The sequence below is a fragment of the Cetorhinus maximus genome, chromosome 1, assembly GCF_964194155.1.
Source record: "Cetorhinus maximus chromosome 1, sCetMax3.hap1.1, whole genome shotgun sequence".
Classification (NCBI taxonomy): Eukaryota; Metazoa; Chordata; class Chondrichthyes; order Lamniformes; family Cetorhinidae; genus Cetorhinus; species Cetorhinus maximus.
Genome location: NC_135879.1, coordinates 241,057,490 through 241,079,076, shown reverse-complemented (window position 1 = coordinate 241,079,076; position 21,587 = coordinate 241,057,490). Strand labels below are relative to the sequence as shown.

At 44.6% G+C, this 21,587-nt stretch overlaps 1 protein-coding gene across 1 annotated transcript in view; it reads left to right on the top strand.

Annotated features, from left to right (window-relative positions):
• Positions 1 to 202: 202 nt before the first annotated feature.
• The window catches only part of dok1b (docking protein 1b), a 96,233-nt gene continuing 74,848 nt past the window's right edge, over positions 203 to 21,587 (top strand). The window contains exon 1 of the mRNA XM_078554798.1: positions 203 to 543. Coding sequence (XP_078410924.1) covers positions 487 to 543 — 57 coding nt within the window. The 5' untranslated portion in view covers positions 203 to 486. The remainder of the gene's footprint in view (positions 544 to 21,587) is intronic.

The following is a 21,587-nucleotide window of genomic DNA, read 5'->3' as shown; positions in this document are numbered from 1 at the left end:
GTGCATTCCAGATCAAATCTGCAGAGCCGAGACTTGACTCCTTCTCTGATGTCCCCAAGGTGCAGCATTTTCCAAAGCTGTGCACCGTGAGCCGGGCACTTAAAAGGATTGCATTCCTGTTTGGGCTGTCAAATAGAGGAGAAAGGGGGGGGTGACTGCTATTTTGAAACAGCAGTGCGAGGGACAACCCCGCCCAGTTTCAAAAACGAGTCCTGTGGCAGAGAAGGAGAAACAAGACTGGAGTTGATGTTGGAGTGGAGTTTCTGCAAACTGACTGGGAGGAAGTGGGGGTGTTGAGGCCAGTCACGGATTCCAGCAACAAGTGGTCCAACAAGCTTAGACCGAATTTGGATGCTTTGACTGGCGTGACGATGCGGAAGTAGAGAATTTTGCACGGAAGTTTGGAGGAGAAACTTAAAAACTTCGATTTTGTTTTGAGAAGAGGCACAGAAAGAGAGAGAGAGAGAGAGAAAAGGGATTTGCAACATGGACAGGGCCTTTAAAGAGGGCCAGTTGCATGTCTTGCAACTTAAATTCGGCAAGGTAAGGGATCGGGTGCGGTACTCAAATTGCATTTGCTTATTTACGTTAGAACTCAGTAGATTTCAGACCCAAATGACTTGTAGACGTTGATTGGGGCGAAGATCGTCCGGAGAATGTAGATGCTAGATGTGTTTAAATGTAGGTCCGCTTACTTGTGTCTGTTTGTTTAATTTACTTTTTTATTGCAGATTTTTAACGCATTATTCGTAGACCCTTCCCCTCCCTTTATGCTTATCTCGGAATGTTTAAAGAGATGGACTTTTAATTCAGAACGGTTATTTCCAGTACCGATTTGTTTGGAGATTTTTGCAATTTAACCCTGTTTTTCGTACAATAAGTACTGAACATTCAAAAAAAAAGATAGCTCCTGAGAGGTTTGGTGATCAGTTCTGGATGAATTAAATAAGGAGTTTTGTTGGAGGTGGTGATATTTAAAGGGGGTATTTCTGGTGTGTGTGTGTGTGTGTGTGTGTATAACTGTGTTTGTGTTTTGCCCCAGTTTTCCTCTCTCTTTTTTGATCTGGTACCTTCTCTCATCCTTCGTCGGTGAGCCCAGGCACTGGGTGTCGGTTTTGGGGAGAGGATCCTGTGAGGAGAGGGATGGGTATTTATTCTTGCAATGTGGGTGTTGCGGGTGTTTTATTGGCCATCCCGTGTCACCCTGAGCGGATGATGGTGGGCTGCCCTCGTGAATTGCTGAGTGCCTTGCTAGACCACTTCAGAGGACTGTTAAGAGTCAAACACAATGGTGTGGTTCTGGAGTTGTACCTGGGGTCCAGACTGGGTAAGGATGGTAGATTTCCATCTCCAAAGGACTCCACAGTGAACCAGTTGGGCTTTTATAATCCAGCAGCTTTGTGGCCACTTTTGCTGAGATCAGCGTTTTACGTCTAAAAGAAAAAAAATGAATTCACATTCTCGATGGGATTAGATCTGTGGTTATTAAATCCAGCAGTGTTATCACTGCATTACTGTACCCTTCCATGTGCATTTTCTGAGAGGTCACTAATTAATGGTCAGGATTGATTTTCCTCTTCCTTCCCTCCTCTTCCATTCTTTTTAGATTTGATTTAGGGAGGTATTAGGTGGAGGAGCATCACTTTGAACCACTGCAGTCTGTGTGGTGAAAGTGGTAGACAATTTCAGGATATCTCTGTCCTCCTTTATTTTCCCATCTGCTCCTTATCCTGGAGTCAGGAGGCTGATTGTAACATCTCAAACTTTAGATGATTTGGGAGCCCGGGGCAACTCTGGTAGTCTGTTTGGCTTAATTTCTCTTTGCCTTTTGTAGTGCCTTCCTTTTCAATTCCACAAAGAAAATTAAGCCCTGTGGTGTGTACTATATTGCAGTGTTACATTTTGATTTTGAAGCAATTGACTACATTAAGCCTGCAAGAAACTGAAACATGGAAAAGGTTTTTTATTTCATGGGATTTGGGCGTCACAGGCAAGGCCAGCATTTGTTGCCGATTCCTAATTGCCCTTGAACTGAGTGGCTTGCTAGGCCATTTCAGAGGGCAGTTATTGCTGTGGAGTCACATGTAGGCCAGACCAGATAAGGACGCAGATTTCCTTCCCTAAGGGGCATTAGTGAACCAGATGGGATTTTTACAACAATCAGTGATAGTTGTTATGGTCACCATTATTGAGACTAGTTTTATATTCCAGATTTATTAATTGAATTTAAATTTCACCGGGGTGGATTTGAATGCATGTCCAAAGCGCATTAGCCTGGGCCTTTATATTATATCCAGGGATAGTACCACTATGCTACCATCTCCCATTTTTGATATGATTTGCACTGTGATGAGCATTCTGCAGTTTTTATGGTGTGAATATCCTGAGAAAGGTGATTAGTCATCAACAGATTTCCAAAGTGAGAAAAATTTTTGGAATTTTTCCTTCATGTCTCTTGCCCCCACCCCCCTTCTCATCTTTGTTGAGTAACATACCTACCACGTCAATAGAATTCCAACTTAACCAGTTAGTCACCAAGGTTGAACCACAGTTCCCATATAACTGGACCCGAAGTGTTAAAGATAGATGAAAGAGCTTGCATTTATATAGTGCCTTTCATGATCTGAGTATCTCAAAATGCTTTACAACTATTTAAGAACATAAGAAATAGGAACAGGAGTAGGCCATTTGGCCTCTCGAGCCTGCCCAGCCATTCAATAAGATCATGGCTGATCTGCCCCAGGCCTCAACTCCTTTTTGTGCCAGCTCCTTATAGCCCTCAACTCCCTGATTATTTAAAAAATCTATCTACCTCCTCTTTAAATACTTTCCGTGATCTAGCCTCCACAACTCTGAGGTAGAGCATTCTAGACAATCACCACCCTCTGAGAGAAGAAATTCCTTCACATCTCAATTTTAAATGAGTGTCCCCTTAATTCTGTAACTATGTCCCTTAGTTCAAGATTTCCCCACTTGTGGAAACATCTTCTCAACATCTACGCTGTCAAGCCTCCTCAGAATCTTGTACCTTAAGTATGAGATGTAGTCATTGGCTGCCACATTTCCTACATTGCAACAATTAGCAAAGCCCAGAAAGATCCCACAAATAGCAATGAAAAAGATGATCAGATCCACCTGTTATGGCAATGTTGGTTGAGAGATAATTATTGGTCCAGGGCACCATGCTCTGCCCTTCTCTCTTCTCTGAAATAGTCTTCATGTGGACGTAAAAGATCCCCTGAGGGGGCAGATGAGCCTTGGTTTAATTTCTCATATGAAAGACGGCACCTTTGACAGTGCAAAGGTGCCATCTCCCTTCACTGTAAGTATCACCATGGATTATGGGGTCAAGTTTCTGGAGTGGGACTTGCATCCGCAACTTTCTGACTTGGGTAAGAATGCTACCAACTGAACATTTTAGGTTATTGGTTTACCTTTGTCCATCCTAATAACCTATTATTAGTTATGGCAGTCCAGATAAGCTACGCTTCTACAGCGTCTTTCACATGGTACATGTCTCAAACCGGTTCACAGAATAGAAAGGGAATATTGAATGTGGTGTGAGAGTTACTGGCAATGACCAAATCATGATTGGAAAAGTAGCTTTTTGAGAAAGTAGGAGAGATAACTAGCAAAGTGGTAAATTTTAGCAAGGGAGTTCCAGAGAGTAACACCAAGATTTTCTTTTTATTCTTTCATGGGATGTGGGCATCTGGGGCAAGATCAGCATTTATTGCCCATGCCCTGGAGAAGGTGATGGTGAGCCACCACCTTGAACCGTTGCTGTTGATCGCTTCATGGTCTTCAGTGCCAACACAACCCATCTTTTTTAAGGGATTCAATTGAAGACAAATTGAATGTTTTTATTGGAAGTTTTTTTCACATGCTGCGGTTATCGAGAAAGGAAGAAAATACTTCCACTCTTTGTGGAGAATGTTGGAAGTGCCTAGCAGGTGCATCAGCATTGAAAGAGAAACCAAAGGTTAAGGTTTTCTTGAGTAGACACTCTTCTTTCAGATTGACCTGCAGGTTTTCAACATTTTATTATGTTTGTTACCAGAAGTTTTCTGATTTTCATTGTTACACTAGTAGCAACTGTGCCTTCAACCATCCAGACTGTGTATTGGGAAGTTCTTCCCTAAGCCTCTCCACCTCTCTTTCCTTTAAAACACTTATTACAAATTTTCTCTTTGACTAAACTGTTGGCCACCTGTCCTAATATCTCCTTATCTGGATCAATGTCAACTGTTTGACAATTGCTCCTGTAAAGCTCCTTGGGGAATTCATCCATATTAGAATTGCTATGTAAATGAAATTTGCTTCCGGCATTTGTTATCAGCTGTAGCTCAGTTGGCAGCTCTCTTGCCTCTAAATCAGAAGGTTCTGGGTTCAAGTCCCACTAGCACAAAAATCTGGCTGACACTCCAGTGCAGTACAGAGGGAGTGCTGCACAGATGTCTTCGATGAAACATTAAACCAAGGCCTCATCTTCCCTTTCAGATGGGTGTCAAAGGTCCTATGATACTTGAAGAAGAGTGGGGTAGTCATCCCCAGTGTCCTGGGCAATGTTTACCCCTCAATCAACATCACTAAAAATACAGATGATGTGGTCATTATCACATTGCTGTTTATAGGTGTTTGCTGAGTGCAAATTGGCTGCCATGTTTCCTACATTACATTACAACAGTGACTAGACTAAACTTCAAAAGTAACTCATTGGCCATAAAACACTACGTGGTTATGAAAGGTGATGGATAAATGCAAGTTTGTCTTTCTTCAACATTTGCAGTTGACCCCTTAACCTCTTCCTGCTTCTAATGTTGCCTGAAATTTGTTTACTTTGAACTTATGCTCTCTTTGGTTTTTGGTTATTGACTTTGCATCTTTGAATTAGATCATTAGCTTTCTCTTTTCTTGTCACACCCTTTTGTGAGGAAGTTTTGCAACCAGTCATTGCTTTGTGTGCTTTACCCTGGACGAGTGCTTGATGCACAAACTGCCTTCTCTACTCCTGGCTTCATCGTGTGAAAATAAAGCTTCGATGCTTCAGTGTAAAGACCATCCTACACGAAGAGGGGTTTAGCAAATTCACACTGTGTCACTGCATAGAATAATCTTGGTTCTAAATCAGCCACTGGTATTGTTTTGTAATGTTTGTGTTGTTGGACTATTAATCTGAGAGGTGGCCTAATAATTGAATGCGAGTTCAATTAACAGCTGGCTAGTCTCAGAATTTTAATTTAGTGTTTTCTAAAAAAAACCTCCAAAGCTGGCATTAATAAAAGTGACCATGAAGCTGTTGAATTGTCATAAAAACCCACCTGGTTTCTCCAAGGAAGGAACCTGCTATCCTTACCGTCTGGGCCTAGTGTGACTCCAGTCACATGTCAATGTATGTCGATGTCGACTCTTGACTGCCATCCATATTGGCCATTGAGTTGTATCAAGCTGCTGCAGTGTTTCAAAAAGAAGGACATCTAGTAACGGGCAATAAATTGCCAGCCTTGTCTTGCCAGAGATGCCCATACCATGGTGATAAATAGAAGAAATTCACCACTCCCTCTTACCAGAAAACTAAGTAAGTCAGGAAGGCTGGATTTTAAACATCAAGAGGAGGAAGAAAAACTTGACAGAGGTAAAGTATTCCACAACATTGAGGTCCTTGGGAAAGTATGAATGTGATATACTTATCAACTTGAGCCCACTGAGGCTGCAAGGAAGCGGAAAGACATGGGAATTTGGAACTTGGGAGGAACAGAAGAGGAAAGTTTGAAGGAACAATGAACAGCACTAGTATCAAACTACTGTAGCTTCCACAATGAAAGAAAGATTGGCATTTATATCTTGCCTTTTCATGACCTCGCGGCATTCCAGAAGCACTTTTACAGTCAGTGAAGAACTTGCAGTCACTATTGAAACATAGGAAGCGCTGCAGCTGATTTGCACACAGCAAAGTTCCAGAAGCAACCAGATAAGCTGTTTTAGTGAATGCTGGCCAGGACACCAGGGAGAACTCCCCTACTCCTCTTCAAAATAGTGCCATAGAATCTTTTACATCTCATTCACAAGACAGTACTGCACTGTGATGTCAGCCTAGATATTGTGCTCGTCTCTGGCGTGGGACTTGAAGCCACAACCTTCTGACCCAGAGGGAACAGTGCAACCCACTGAACCACGGCTGACATTGTAAAATGCTGGATATACTCAGCACGTTTTACAGCATCTGTGGAGGGGAGGAGATAAAACGGGGGGAACAGGAGGTGGGTCTCATGGACAAGATGAGCTCAAAGGGCATGGGGGGAGATACGAGAGAACGATGCAAGCTCAGGGCAAGGGTGGGGAAATAAATGACAGAGATAGCTGGTCTTAATCTTAGTGATAAAGAAGTTGCACTTATTGGAGAGGGATTTAAGAAGGCAATTTGCAGTAAGAAAGCTAGGGGCTAACTTTGCAATTTAGAATGACCCTGGAAGTAGTGAGCAGTTTTGATGGAGGAGAGAAGGATCTGAGAGTACCTGGTGTGGTTGAGCCTCTGGCGGAGAATGGCTAAAGTTGTTGCCCACCATGCCCATTAAAGTCTGCATCCGTTGAACTCAAGGGAGTGGAAAGGAGGGCAGCAAGGGTGAGAGAGTGTAATAGTTTTAATGGGGACTGGGGCGTCAAAGGTGAAGTTGAGCAACTTGGTAGCTGTAGAAATATGGTGAATGAAGGGCCAAAGGGCAGCAAGATGGGATTTTGAAAGTGCAGAATTGGGAGAGTGTGCTTTTTTTTAAAAAAAGAGTTGGAGCTAGGGCTGGAAGGGGAAACAGAGGTGTAGGAGGAGAGCAGTGCAAAGAAGTAATTAGAGATGGCTTGATTGATAGGATGGGAGTAGTGAGGCCATGTGAAATGGCAAGGCTGGGGGTGAGATCATGAATATGGGTTGAGGCATTTTGTATGAAAACAGACACTAAGGTAGGTTAGGAGGGCAGTGATCTCAAAGGAGAGAGAGCATGATGAGTTGAAATAGAGGTTGAAATCACCGAGGCTAAGAAGTCACTTGGTGCAGGGGCTGAGGGAGGACAGCAGTGGCGGTATCTTAGTAAGAAAATTTTTATGGCGCTTGGGTGGATAGTAGCGGGTGAGGATTTTAATGGGGGGATTGGGGGGGGGTGTGCAAGAGAGAATAAATAAGGTGATATGCTCAAAAGAAGAGAAAGTGCCAGAGGAGTAGGGGATAGACCAAGGTGTGATTTGGTGATATAAACCACACCACCATGATGGTCTGGGTGACGCAGTGGTGATAGCTATAGCCAGGTGAGGAGGCTTCATTTAGGGGGAAGGCCAGAAATGTTTCCTTCAAGGCCAGGACGTTGGTGCAGTCATCCAGAATGAGCTCATGAATGACAGGGCCTTCTTCAAAATTGAATTCTGGAAGAATATGTGGAGAAAGGTGTTGATAGCTGATTTTGTAGAGTCCACAAGATTAGAAGCGAGAAAGATAGTTGGGTGAGGAGGAGATTGGCAGGATTAGGCTCCAGTCGGTGTGCAGGGTGCGAATATTGTTGAGGGGCGAATGGGGAATTTGGGGTCACTGCTCATAAGGAGGCAGTGGCAAGTGTCTCTCTGGGCCCTTTTGGAGGAGACCAAGAGAAGCGCAGAGGAAAGCTGTAGGAAGCTTATCTAAGAGGAGGGGTAAGCCTGGGATGGTATCAGGGGTGTAGGGAGGGTGAGGAGTTTTGAAGGTTGAGGTAGGGATTTGGGTGGGCAGAGTATCCGAAATGGGAGACAGGAGACATGACAAAAGGAGAAGAGGGGTCTATGAGGGCTAAAGAGAGAAGTTGTAAAAAAAGAGGAAATACGATTGGTTCAATTTTGGAGCAGCAGCTAAAGTGTGTGCAAGAATGGGTACAGGGAAAACTCTTACATAGGCCTGGTTATGTAGCAATTATCAGAATACATATATCTATTCTCTATTTCTACAAGATAGAGGACACAGGAGGGAGTCCAGAGTTAAAGTCAGAGGTCTCATGGTAGGATAAAGTTGACATATAGGTGCAGTTAGCAGAGAGCATTGACAAACTGTTGTCCAAATTTGAAGTCAGATATGAAGGATAAATGAAGTCCAGGAGCTAATTGAAACATCGGAGTTAACACCGATGGAGGTATTTCCATTGGAATGAAGATCCAAGGTGTGTGAAGAATTGGTTGCACACCAGAAAAGATCAAGGATGCATGAATGAAGTTGAGGTACAGATCAACCATGATCTAATTGAATGATGGATCGGGCTTGAGGTTTTTAAAATGATGATGGGTTTTGATGGAACAGATGGAGTAAAGCTGTTCCCTCTGGTAAGTAAGTCAATAACCAGAGGTCACAGAGTTAAAATCATTGGCAAAAGATCTAGAAGGGAGAGGAGGAGAAAATTATTTAATTTGAGTTGTCAGGATCTGAAGTGCTGTACCTGAAAAGGTGGAAGCTGATTCCATAAATAATTTTGATAGGGATTTGGACAATAGATGAAAATGAGGAACTTACAGGGGTACAGACAAAATTTGGGGGTGTGGAAAAGTACAACTACTTATTCAAAGAGCCAGCAAAGGCATGACAGGCTGTAAGTACCCATGATATAAGAATGTGAATGGCCTTCCCACTGTTCCCATTCAAGTTTGTATTGTTGCTGGAGCTCATTAAAAGAAGGAAAACACTGCATATTCTGGACTTGCAGTACAGGCGCTGTGGATATGGAGGGGTTGGAGCTGTTGGCAGGGATGGGGCATCATAATGGGATCCAAGTTTCTTTTTGTTTCTATTTCCTCAAATTCTCTGGAATTGTACCTTTGGAAGCTGTGCAGTCCCGTGGTTCCCACAAGGGGTAGTTAATTATTTGGGCGGTGGCGGGGGGGGGGATGTGTGCAGTTACAACAATGCACCTCATCTAATTTCCGAAGTGAATAAGCTCCACGTGAGTTCCAAGGAAGAGTAATATTGGACTCAAAACGTTAACTCTGTTTCTCTCTCCCCAGATGCTGCTAGACCTGCTGAGCTTTTCCAGCATGTTACATCTCCAGTTTCCACAGTATTTTGTTGTTATATCAATATACCTCTTCTTGTTTGATAAATGGAGTCTGAAATTTGCATGAATACAAAAAGGTAGTGACTGTTTAACAAAGGGAAATGGTGAGTTATGTAAATGATGCAGTGGCAAGATTCTGTTCAAAAAATATGCTTGAGGTTTGCAAGTATGGTTGACGATTTCCTCGATTTCTAGGATTAATGCACATGTTGTCTTTGTATCTGTCTGTTATCTGTATCAAAAGCATTGTCCCACTAGTGATGTGCTGTGTTTCAAGGTTAATTTTACATGTACCGTCTATTAAAATGAGCTTGCACTGATAACAGGAGGGAGTGGTTTGTGACCATACATTTTTTTTTTAAATTGCTCTAGGAACATCAGTGCCACTGGCAAGGCTGCTACTTATTGCCTGGTTGCCCTGAATTGCATAGCTTTGTTAGGACGTTTCAGAGGGCAGTTAAGAGCCAATCATGTTGGTGTGGTATTGGAATCTCGCACTCATTCTCCGACCAGGCTTCCTTCCCTGCAGGACATTAGTGAACCAGTGGGGATTGTTCCCTCTCATGTCCCCTCGCTGTGCACGGCTTGTTTGCACAGTTCCTTTAAGATTGCCACCTGTGCGAGCATCTTAAAGGGTATGTTTCTCGTGCGCGGCCCATCAGGTCCCTTGTGTGGCACAGTCCTGATTGCCGCGCAGCTTAGAGAGAATGTCGATTGTACAACAATCCAACAGCTTCATTGTCACTTTTTCTGGTGCCAGATTTTTAAATTTAATTTGCAGTTTTGTGTTTAACTGGACCTGAATTCTCAAAGCTGCCATGGTGGGATTTGAACTTGTGTTCCCTAAATCGTTAGCTCAGCTTTTGGGACTATTTGTCCTGAGGAAGATCACTACGCCACTGTGTCCTTGTGGGAGATTCACAGAATCTAGTGGAATGAGCTTCTTGGACCTTTATTTTAAATTTTTTTTTCTAGATTTTTAGATTTTAGGGAATTGGTTGCTCACACAGTTACTGAAGTGTGAGAATCACAACTCAAAAGACATGACAGGGAGTCATTATTATATAGAGTTGTAGTTATTAGATGCTGAATCAAAGCAGCAAATAGGGTGTTGATTAACTGATTTAAGAGAGGGTGGAATAAATATCACCATTAGTCAGGCGTTTTTTCTGGTTTCCTGGGCAATATTTATCCCTTTATCAACATCACTAAAATAGGTTATCTTGTTAACACATTGCTGTATGTGACACCTGGCTGTGTCAAAATTAGCCTCCCTGCTTATTACAACAGTAACTACATTTTTAAAAGTACTTCATTGGCTGTAAATCACTTTTCTAAGGCAGAGCAAAGAGAATCTAATCACCTCTTCTCCACATTCAATGGTGTTAATTTTGCAAATCTAACCTCACTATTTAAGAAAGGAGGGAGAGAGAAAACAGGTAACTACAGACCTGTTAGCCTGACATCAGAAGTAGGGGAAAATGCTAGAATCTATTATTAAGGATGTGATAACAACACTTAGAAATTAATGGTAGGATTGGGCAGAGTCGACTTGGATTTATGAAAGGGAAATCATGTTTGATAAACCTGTTGGAGTTTTTTGAGGATGTAACTAGCAGAATAGATATGGGGGAACCAGTGGATGTGGTGTATTTGGGTTTGCAGAAGACTTTTGATAAGGTCCCACATAGCAAAATTAGAGCACATGACATTGGGGGTAATATACTGGCCATGGATTGAGAACTGGTTAAAGGACAGAGTAGGAATAAACGGGTCATTCTCAGAATGGCAGGCTGTGACTAGTGAGATACTGCAAGCGTCAGTGTTTGGGCCCCAGCTATTCACAATCTATATCAATGATTTGGATGGGGTACCAAATGTAGTATTTCCAAATTTGCTGAGGACACACAACTAGGCTGGAATCTGAGTTGTGAGGAGGATGCAAAGTGGCTTCAAGGGGATTTAGACAGGCTGAGTTAATGTGCAAGAACATGGCAGATGGAATATAATGTGGAAAATGTGAAGTTATCCACTTTGGTAGGAAAAAGAGAAATGTAGAGTATTTTTTTAAATGGTGAGAGATTGGGAAATGTTGATGTCCAAAGTGATCTGGGTGTCTTTCTTCATAAGTCATTGAAAGCAAACATGCAGATGCAGCAAACAATTAGGAAGGCAAGTGGTATGTTGGCCTTATCACAGAATCACAGTGCAGAATAGGCCCTTCGGCCCAACGAGTCTGCACCGACACGTGAGAAACACCTGACCTACCTACCTAATCCCCTTTACCAGCACTTGGCCCATAGCCTTGAATGTTGTGACGTGCTAAGAGCTCATCCAGGTACTTTTTAAAGGATGTGAGGCAACCCGCCTCCACGACCCTCCCAGGCAGTGCATTCCAGACCGTCACCACCCTCTGGGTAAAAAAGTTTTTCCTCACATCTCCTCTAAACCTCCTGCCCCTCACCCTGAACTTATGCCCCCTTGTGACTGACCCTTCAACTAAGGGGAACAGCTGCTCCCTATCCACCCTGACCTTGCCTGAGCATCTACAGCCCACTGTGGTAGAGAATTCCAAAGATTCAAAACCCTTTAAGTGAAGAAAGTCTTACCCATCTCAGTCCTAAATGACTGACCCCCTACCCTGAGACTGTAACCACTTGTTCTAGACTCTCCAGCTGGGGGAAACAGCTTCTTAAAATCTAGGGGGAGGTGATGGGGTAATGGTATTGTCACTGGACTAGTAATCCAGAGACCTGGGTTCAAATCCTGCCATGGCAGATGGTGGAATTTGAACTGAATAAAAATCTGGAGTTAAAAGTCTAATGATTTTTGTAAAAAAAAACAACAAAAACCCATCTGGGAAGAAAATCTGGCCTACATGTGACTCCAGACCCACAGCAATGCCCTCTGAAATGGCCTAGCAAGCCACTCAGTTGTAACAACTGGCTACAAAGTCACAAAACAGGAATGAAACCAGATGGACCACCCGGAAACGACAATGGCAATCTCTGCCCTGTCGACTCTGAAAGTCCTCCTTGCTAACATCTGGGGGCTAGTGCCAAAATTGGGAGAGCTGTCTCATAGACTGGTCAAGCAACAACCTGATATAGTCATTCTCACGGAGTCATGTCTTACAAATAATGTCCCAGACACCACCATCACCATCCCTTGGTATGTCCTGCCCCATCTAGCTGAGATGGCAGCACAGTGGTATACAGTCAGGAGGGAGTTGCCCTGGGAGTCCTCAACATTGACTTTGGGCCCCATGAAGTCTCATGGCATCAGGTCAAACATGGGCAAAGAAACCTCCTGCTGATTACCACATACTGCCCTTCCTCAGTTGATGTTGAACATCACTTGGAGGAAGCACTGAGGGTGGCAAGGGAGCAGAATGTACTCTGGATGGGGGACTTCAAAGTCCATCACCAAGAATGGCTTGATAGCACCACTACTGACCGAGCTGGCTGAGTCTTAAATGACATGGCTGCTAAACTGGGTCTGCAGCAGGTGGTGAGGGAACCAACAAGAAGGAAAAACATACTTGACCTTATGCTCACCAACCTGCCTGCCGCAGATGCATCTGTCCATGACAGTATCAGTAGGAGTGACCATCGCATAGTTGTTGTGGAGACGAAGTCCCACCTTCACACTGAGGATACCCTCCATCGTGTTATGTGGCACAACTGCCGTGGTAAATGGGATATATTTTAAACAAATCTAGCAACTCAAGACTGGGGATCCATGAGGCACTGTGGGCCATCAACATTGTGCTCGAACACAATCTGTAACCTCTGGTCCGGCATATTCCCCCACTCTACCATTACCATCAAGCCAGGGGATCAACCCTGGTTCAATGAAGAGTGCAGGAGGGCATGCCAGGAGCAGCACCAGACATACCTAAAAATGAGGTGTCAACCTGGTGAAGCTACAACACAGGACTACTTGCCTGCCAAACAGCATAAACAGCAAGTGATAGAGCTATGTGATCCCACAACCAACAGATCAGATCTAAGCTCTGCAGTCCTGCGGTATCCAGTTGTGAATGGTGGTGGACAATTAAACAATTCACTGGAGGAGGAGGCTCCACAAATATCCCCATCCTCAATTATGGAGGAGCCCAGCACACCAGTGCAAAAGATGAGGCTGAAGCATTTGCTACAATCTTCGGCCAGAAGTGCCGAGTGGATGATCCACCTTGGCCTCCTCCAGAGGTCCCCAGCTCACAGGTGCCAGTCTTCAGCCAATTCAATTCACTCCACGTGATATCAAGAAACGGCTGAAGGCACTGGATAGCACAAAGGCTTTTGGCCCTGACAATATTCTGGCAATAGCACTGGAGACTCGTGCTCTAGAGTTTGCCATGCCCCTAGCCAAGCTCTTTCAGTACAGTTACAACACTGGCATCTACCCAGCAATGTGGAAAATTGCCCAGGTGTATCCTTACACAAAAAGCAGGACAAATCCAACCTAGCCAGTTACTGCTCCATTAGTCTACTCTCGATCATTAGTAAAGTAATGGAAGGTGGCATCAACAGTACTATCAAGCAGCACTTGCTTAGCAATAACCTGCTCACTGATGCCCAGTTTGAGTTCCGCTAGGGTCACTGTGCTTCTGATCTCATTACAGCCTTGATTCAAGCATGGGCAAAAGAGCTGAACTCCCGAGGTGAGGTGAGAGTGGTTGCCCTTGGCATCAAGGCTGCATTTGACTTGAGTGTGGCTTCCAGGAGCCCTAGCAAAACTGGAGTCAATGGGAATTGGGGAAAACTCTACGCTGGTTGGAATCATAGCTAGCACAAAGGAAGATGGTTGTGGTTGTTGGAGGTCAGTCATCTCAGCTCCAGGACATCACTGCAGGAGTCCTCAGCCCAACCATCTTCAGCTGCTTCATCAATGACCTTTCCATCATAAGGCTAGACGTGGGGATGTGCAATCATCAGCAAACAATGTTCAGCACCATTCGCGACTCCTCAGATATTGAAGCAGTCTATGTCCAAATGCAGCATAACCTGGACAATATCCCGGCTTGGGCTGACAAGTGGCAAGTAACATTTGCACCACACAAGTTTTAGGCAATGACCATCTCCAGCTAGAGAGAATCCAACCATTGCCCCTTGATGTTCAATGGCATTACCATCACTGAATTCCCCACTATCAACATCCTGAGGGTTGCCAGTGACCAGAAACTGGACTAGACTAGCCATATAAATACTGTGCTACAAGAACAGGTCAGAGGCTAGGAATAGTGTGATGAGTAACTCACCACCCTGAAGCCTGTCCACCATCTACAAGGCACAAACCAGGAGTGCGATGGCATACTCCCTACTTGCCTGGATGAGTACAGCTCCCACAACACTCCAGAAGCTTGACACCGTCCAGGACAAATCAGCCCGCTTCATTGGCACCACATCCACAAACATTCACTCCCTCCACTGCCGACGCACAGTAGCAGCAGTGTATACCATCTACAAGAGGCACTGCAGGAATTAACCAAGGCTGTTTCGACAACCACTTCCAAACCCATGACCACTTCCATCTAGAAGGACAAGGGCAGCAGATAGATGGAAACACCACCACCTGGAAGTTCCCCTGCAAGTCACTCACCATCCTGACTTGGAATGTCAGGTGTTCCTTCACTGTCGCTAGGTCAAAATCCTGGAACTCCCTTCCTAACAGCACTGTGGGTGTACCTACACCACACGGACTGCAGCGGTTCCAGAAGACAGCTCAGCACCACCTTCTCAAGGGCAACTGGGGATGGGCAATAAATGCTGGCCCAGCCAGCGAAGCCCACATCCAGTGAATGAATAAAAAAAATTTTTTAAATCCTGTCAAGCCCTCTTAGAATCTTGTATGCTTTTAGGGAAAAGAGCCCCATCCTTTGCAGCTAGATTTATTCGGTCAGTCCCTGTGAACCTATTAGCACTTTCTCCGGTACCTTTTATATCTTTTTCATGAAACAAAGACCAGATCTTTATACAATAATCTTTAAAAGTGTGGTCTCACACTGTTCATTACAAGTTTAACATAACTTCTATTTTCCTCCATTAATGACTCCCCAATGCTTGGTTTGCTTTGGCTTTAGTAAGTATTAGAAGCCCGAGATTTGCCTTTAATCCTGCTCTTAACAACACATTGTACTTCTGTAGCACCTTACTGTGTCCCAACTGCTGAGTACTTCCTTCAGTGGGGTACTTTGAAGTGTTATGTGTGCAAACCCTGCAAGTATTCTGCACACAGTAACATCCCATACAAAATAACAGCAAGCGTGAAAGATCAAGTGATTTTTTTTTCCCCCCTGGTGCTGGCTGAGGGCTGGATGTTGGCCACGTCACCAGGGAGAACTTGCTGATGCTCGAGTAGTGATATCTTTTTTGAGATCCACCTCTATTTCTGATAACGAACTTTTCTGTGGAAATTGGACGATTTCCTCTTCAGTTTCTCTATTTTAACACACCAACCACATTATGGCCAGGTGTCAGCTGGGGCCCCAGTGGGTAGCACACTGAGCTTTGTCCTGGATTCAAACCTTGTGCCAGAGACTTGACCATAGAATCTCTGGTGCTCCCAGTGCTGTAATGGGGGGTGGGGGTGGTGGGGGGGGGGGGGGGGGGGGGGGGGTTGTGCTGCACTATCAGGGGTGCCATCTTTTTTGAATGAGATGTTAAACTGAAGCCCTGTCTGACTTTCTGAGCGTATGTAAAATATTTCATGACCACTACTTTGAGGATGAAGCGCAAGAAAATTTATGGCAGTGACGGAGGCCGTTTGGTCCCTTAAATTTGTTCTAGTGGGAAATGGGACTAGTGCCACCTTCCAGGCTGTTGGTCCGTAACCCCGTAGATTATGGCACTTCAAATGCAGATTCAAGAATTTTCATTAAATGTGATGAGGGTTTGCCAGCAGGGGTGTTCTGCCAGTATTTATACTTAGATCGACATCACTGAAACTGATGTCATGTCACATTGCTGTTTGTGGGAGCTTGCTGTGAGCAAATTGGCTGGCTTGTTTCCGATGTTACAGCAGTGACTACGTTTCAAAAACTACTTTATTGGCTGTAAAGCGCTTTGAGACATCCTGAGGTTGTGAAAGTCACTATGTAAATGTAAGTTCTTTCTTTCACGTATAGTGGTTTAGTTGTCTCAGTGGTGCATTAATCATGGACGATTTCACCAGACGCCTACGCTGTTTCCTCCATTTGTTTTAATTTTATTTAAATGGTAACCACTTCCCCTGAGGGGGCGGAACTGTCTTGCAGGCTGTTCTCTTTTTTCGTCCTTCCTAATTTTCTGCCCTCTTCACTCAAAGTTGCTTACTAATGATGGTATGCAGCTCCACAGCTCAAGCTAGTGACCATTAATGATCCAGATGAGCTTGGTGTCTTTCATATCCCTAGAATGTCTGAGGGCACCTTAAGAGTCAATGTTCTGTAGGTAATCGAAACACGACATTTAAATGTGGTAAATAACCAGATAATTTGTTTTGGGGTTTCAGGGAGGAATGTCAGCATGACTTTTCATAGGTGCTTCAATCAGAATGAATTACTGTGGAGAAAATTGTCCGCAGCCAAAATTCAGTCATATGGAGCACAGCAAATCCCTGCAAACAGTAATAAGATGTACAGCTGCTGGCTGTTCTGTGTTGGGTGATATTAATTGCAGGGAGATTGGTCAGGACTCCCTGCTGTCTTTGATAGTGCTTCAGTTTCAGTGAGAAGGGACCTTAATTTAACTTAAAAGCAAAAAACTGCAGATGCTGGAAATCCAAAACAAAAATAAAAATAAAAATACCTGGAAAAACGCAGCAGGTCTGACAGCATCTGCGGAGAGGAACACAGTTAACGTTTCGAGTCCGTATGACTCTTCAACAGAACTAAGGAAAAATAGAAAAGAGGTGAAATATAAGCTGGTTTAAGGGGGGTGGGACAAGTAGAGCTGGATAGATGGCCAGTGATAGGTGGAGATTGCCAAAAGATGTCATAGACAAAAGGACAAAGAGGTGTTGAAGGTGGTGATATTATCTAAGGAATGTGCCAATAGGTGACGTTAAGGGTAGAAAGCAGGACGAGTAAGGTACAGAAACCCTAGTGGGGGTGGGGTGGGGGGAAGGGATCGAAGTAGGCTAAAAGGTAGAGATAAAACAATGGATGGAAATATATTTAAAAATAATGGAAATAGGTGGGAAAAGAAAAATCTACATAAATTATTGGAAAAAGGGGGGGATTGGAAAGGGGGTGGGGATGGAGGAGAGAGTTCATGATCTAAAATTGTTGAACTCAATATTCAGTCCGGAAGGCTGTGAAGTGCCTAGTCGGAAGATGAGGTGCTGTTCCTCCAGTTTGTGTTGAGCTTCACTGGAACATTGCAGCAGGCCAAGGACGGACATGTGGGCATGAGAGCAGGGTGGAGTATTGAAATGGCAAGCGACAGGGAGGTCTGGGTCATGCTTGCGGACAGACCGAAGGTGTTCCGCAAAGCGGTCGCCCAGTCTCCAACGTAGAGGAAACTGCATTGAGAGCAGTGAATGCAGGAGACTAAATTGAGGGAAGCGCGACTGAAATGCTGCTTCATTTGAAAGGAGTGTTCGGGCCCTTGGATGGTGAGGAGAGGGGAAGTAAAGGGGCAGGTGTTGCACCTTCTGCGGTTGCATGGGAAGGTGCTGTGGGAGGGGGTTGAGGCGTAGGGGGTGATGGAGGAGTGGACCAGGGTGTCCTGGAGGGAATGATCCTTGCGGATTGCCGCCGGCGGGGTGAAGGGAAGATGTGTTTGGTGGTGGCATCATGCTGGAGTTGGCGGAAATGGCGGAGGATGATCCTTTGAATGTGGAGGCTGGTGGGGTGATAAGTGAGGACAAGGGGGACACTATCATGGTTCTGGGAGGGAGAGGAAGGTGTGAGGGCGGATGCGCGGGAGATGGGCCGGACACGGCTGAGGGCCCTGTCAACCATCGTGGGTGGAAAACCTCGGTTAAGGAAGAAGGAAGACGTGTCAGAGGAACTGTTTTTGAAAGTGGCATCATCAGAACAGATGCGACGGAGGCGAAGGAACTGAGAGAATGGGATGGAGTCAATACAGGAAGCGGGGTGTGAGGAGCTGTAGGCGAGGTAGCTGTGGGAGTCAGTAGGCTTGTAATGAATATTGGTGGACAGTCTATCACCAGAAATTGAGACAGAGAGATCAAGGAAGGGAAGGGAAATGTCAGAGATGGACCATGTGAAAATGATGGAGGGGTGGAAATTGGAAGCAAAATTAATAAATTTTTCCAGGTCCAGACGAGAGCATGAAGCAGCACCAAAGCAATCATCGATGTACCGGAGAAAGAGTTGTGGGAGGGGTCCGGAGTAGGACTGGAACAAGGAATGTTCCACATACCCCATGAAGAGACAGACATAACTGGGGCCCATGTGGGTACCCATAGCCACACCTTTTATTTGGAGGAAGTGAGAGGAGTTTAAGGAGAAATTGTTCAGTGAGAGAACAAGTTCAGCCAGACGGAGGAGAGTAGTGGTGGATGGGGATTGTTCGGGCCTCTGTTCGAGGAAGAAGCGAAGAGCTGTCAGACCATTCCCGGTGGGGGATGGAGGTGTAGAGGGATTGGGCGTCCATGGTGAAGAGGAGGCGGTTGGGGCCAGGGAACTGGAAATTGTTGATATGATGTAGGGTGTATGAGGAATCACGGATGTAGGTGGGAAGGGACTGGACAAGGGGAGAGAGAATGGAGTCAAGATAGCAAGAAGTGAGTTCTGTGGGGCAGGAACAGGCTGGCACGATCAGTCTGCCGGGACAGTCCTGTTTGTGGATTTTGGGTAGGAGGTAGAAGCGGGCCGTCCGAGGTTGGGAGTCTATGAGGTTAGAAGCAGTGGAAGGAAGATCTCCAGAGGAGATGAGGTCAGTAACAGTCCTGGAAACAATGGTTTGATGTTCAGTGGTGGGGTCATGGTCCAGGGGGAGGTAGGAGGAAGTATCTGCGAGTTGACGCTCAGTCTCTGCGAGGTAGAGGTCAGTGCATCAGACAAGAACAGCACCACCCTTGTCAGCAGGTTTGATGACAATGTCAGCGTTGGACCTGAGAGAACGGAATGCAGCAAGTTCAGAGAGAGACAGGTTAGAGTGGGTGAGAGGAGCAGAGAAATTGAGACGACTGATGTCACGCTGACAGTTCTCAATGAAAAGATCAAGAGAAGGTAAGAATCCAGAGGGAGGGGTCCAGGTGGAGGGAGAATATTGGAGGCGGGTAAAAGGATCCGTTGAACGGGGAGAGGACTCCTGCCCAAAGAAGTGAGCACGGAGACGAAGACGGCAGAAGAAGAGTTCAGCATTGTGCACAGCCCGAAATTCATGGAGATGAGGGTGCAAGGGTATGAAACTGAGTCCTTTGCTGAGCACTGAACGTTCAGCAAATATAGATTTTTCTTTTCCCACCTATTTCCATTATTTTTAAATGTATTTCCATCCATTGTTTTATCTCTACCTTTGAGCCTATTTCGATCCCTTCCCCCCACCCCACCCCCACTACGGCTATCTGTACCTTACTCGTCCTGCTTTCTACCCTTAATGTCACCTATTAGCACATTCCTTAGCACACCACCTTCAACACCTCTTTGACCTTTTGTCTATGACATCTTTTGGCTATCTCCACCTATCACTGGCCCTCTATCCAGCTCTACTTGTCCCACCGCCCCCCCCCTTAAACCAGCTTATATTTCACCTCTTTTCTATTTTTCCTTCGTTCTGTTGAAGAGTCATATACAGACTCGAAACGTTAACTGTGTTCCTCTCCGCAGATTCTGTCAGATCTACTGAGTTTTTTCAGGTATTTTTATTTTTATTTTTGTCCTCAATTTAACTTGATGGGATGGAGTCTTTGACAGCATGGCTCTTCATATTTTCTCTCTCTCTCTCTTCCTCCCTCCCTCCCCCTCTCTCTCTCTCTCTCTCAGATGTGGGTATCACCAGCAAAGCCAGCATTTACTGCCCATCCATAATTGCCCTCGATGGTGTTGGTGAGCTGCCTTCTGGTATTTAAAATTCTGGTATAAAATTGAGTGGCTTGCTAGGTAATTTCAGAAGGCAACCAAGAGTCACCCATGTTGCAGTGGGTCTGCAGTTATTTGCAGGCAAGTAAGGATGGCCAATTTTCTTCCCTGAAGAACCAGGTGGGTTTATGACAACCTGGTAGTTCATAGTCATTATTAGCTCGTACTAGCTTTGAATTCCAGAGTTATTTGATTGACAAATCCCCATCTGCCATATTGGGATTTTGAACTCGATCTGATCGAACCTAATCATTTGCCCGGGCCTCTGGATTACTCATCAAGTAACATCACTACTATAATAAACAAAAACAAAAATACCTGGAAAAACTCAGCAGGTCTGACAGCATCTGCGGAGAGGAACACAGTTAACGTTTCGAGTCCGTATGACTCTTCAACAGAACTAAGGAAAAATAGAAAAGAGGTGAAATATAAGCTGGTTTAAGGTGGGGGTGGGACATGTAGAGCTAGATAGAGGGCCAGTGATAGTTGGAGATAGCCAAAAGATGTCATAGACAAAAAGTCAAAGAGGTGTTGAAGGTGGTGTGCTAAGGAATGTGCCAATAGGTGACATTAAGGGTAGAAAGCAGGACGAGCAAGGTACAGATAGCCGTGGTGGGGGTGGGGTGGGGGGAAAGGGATCGAAATAGGCTAAAAGGCAAAGATAAAACAATGGATGGAAATACATTTAAAAATAATGGAAATAGGTGGGAAAAGAAAAATCTATATAAATTATTGGAAAAACGGGGGATCGGAAAGGGGGTGGGGATGGAGGAGATATTATGTTGCCATACCCACTTTACATAATTACACGACTGAGTCTTGATACTGCAACCTTCGAACCCAGGGTGGAGAGCTGGTTGTTTTATTTTAAAAGTGAGAACCTTCATAAAACTCCTCCTTTTATCCAAGCATTTAGAAAGAAAGAAATTTGTATTTATATTGCTCAGATACGGACTGAGCAGTTCAAGAAGGCAGCTCACCACCACCTTCTCAAGGACAGTTGGGGATGGGCAATAAATACTGGCCTAGCCAGTGACGCCCACATCCCGTAAATAAAAACAATACAGCACAGAAACAGGCCATTCAACCCAACATAATACTCCACATAAGCCTCTTGGCTTCTTCATTTATCATTACAACATTCCTTTCTTCCTCTTTTTTTTCCTTCATTCTTTCATGAGATGTGGATGTCACTGGCAAGGCCGGCATTTGTTGCCCATCCCTAATTGCACTTGAACTGAGTAGCTTGCTAGGCCATTTCAGAGGGTAGTTAAGAGTCAACCAGATTACTGTGGGTCTGGAGTCAAGTGTAGGCTAGACCAGGTAAGAACAGCAGATTTCCTTCCCTAAAGGATATTGGTGTACCATATGGGTTTTTAAACAACAATCTAATGAGTTTCATGGTCACCAGTACTGAGACTAGCTTTATATTCCAGATTTTATTAATTGAATTTAAAATCCACCAGCTGCCATGCTGGGATTTGAACCCATGTCCC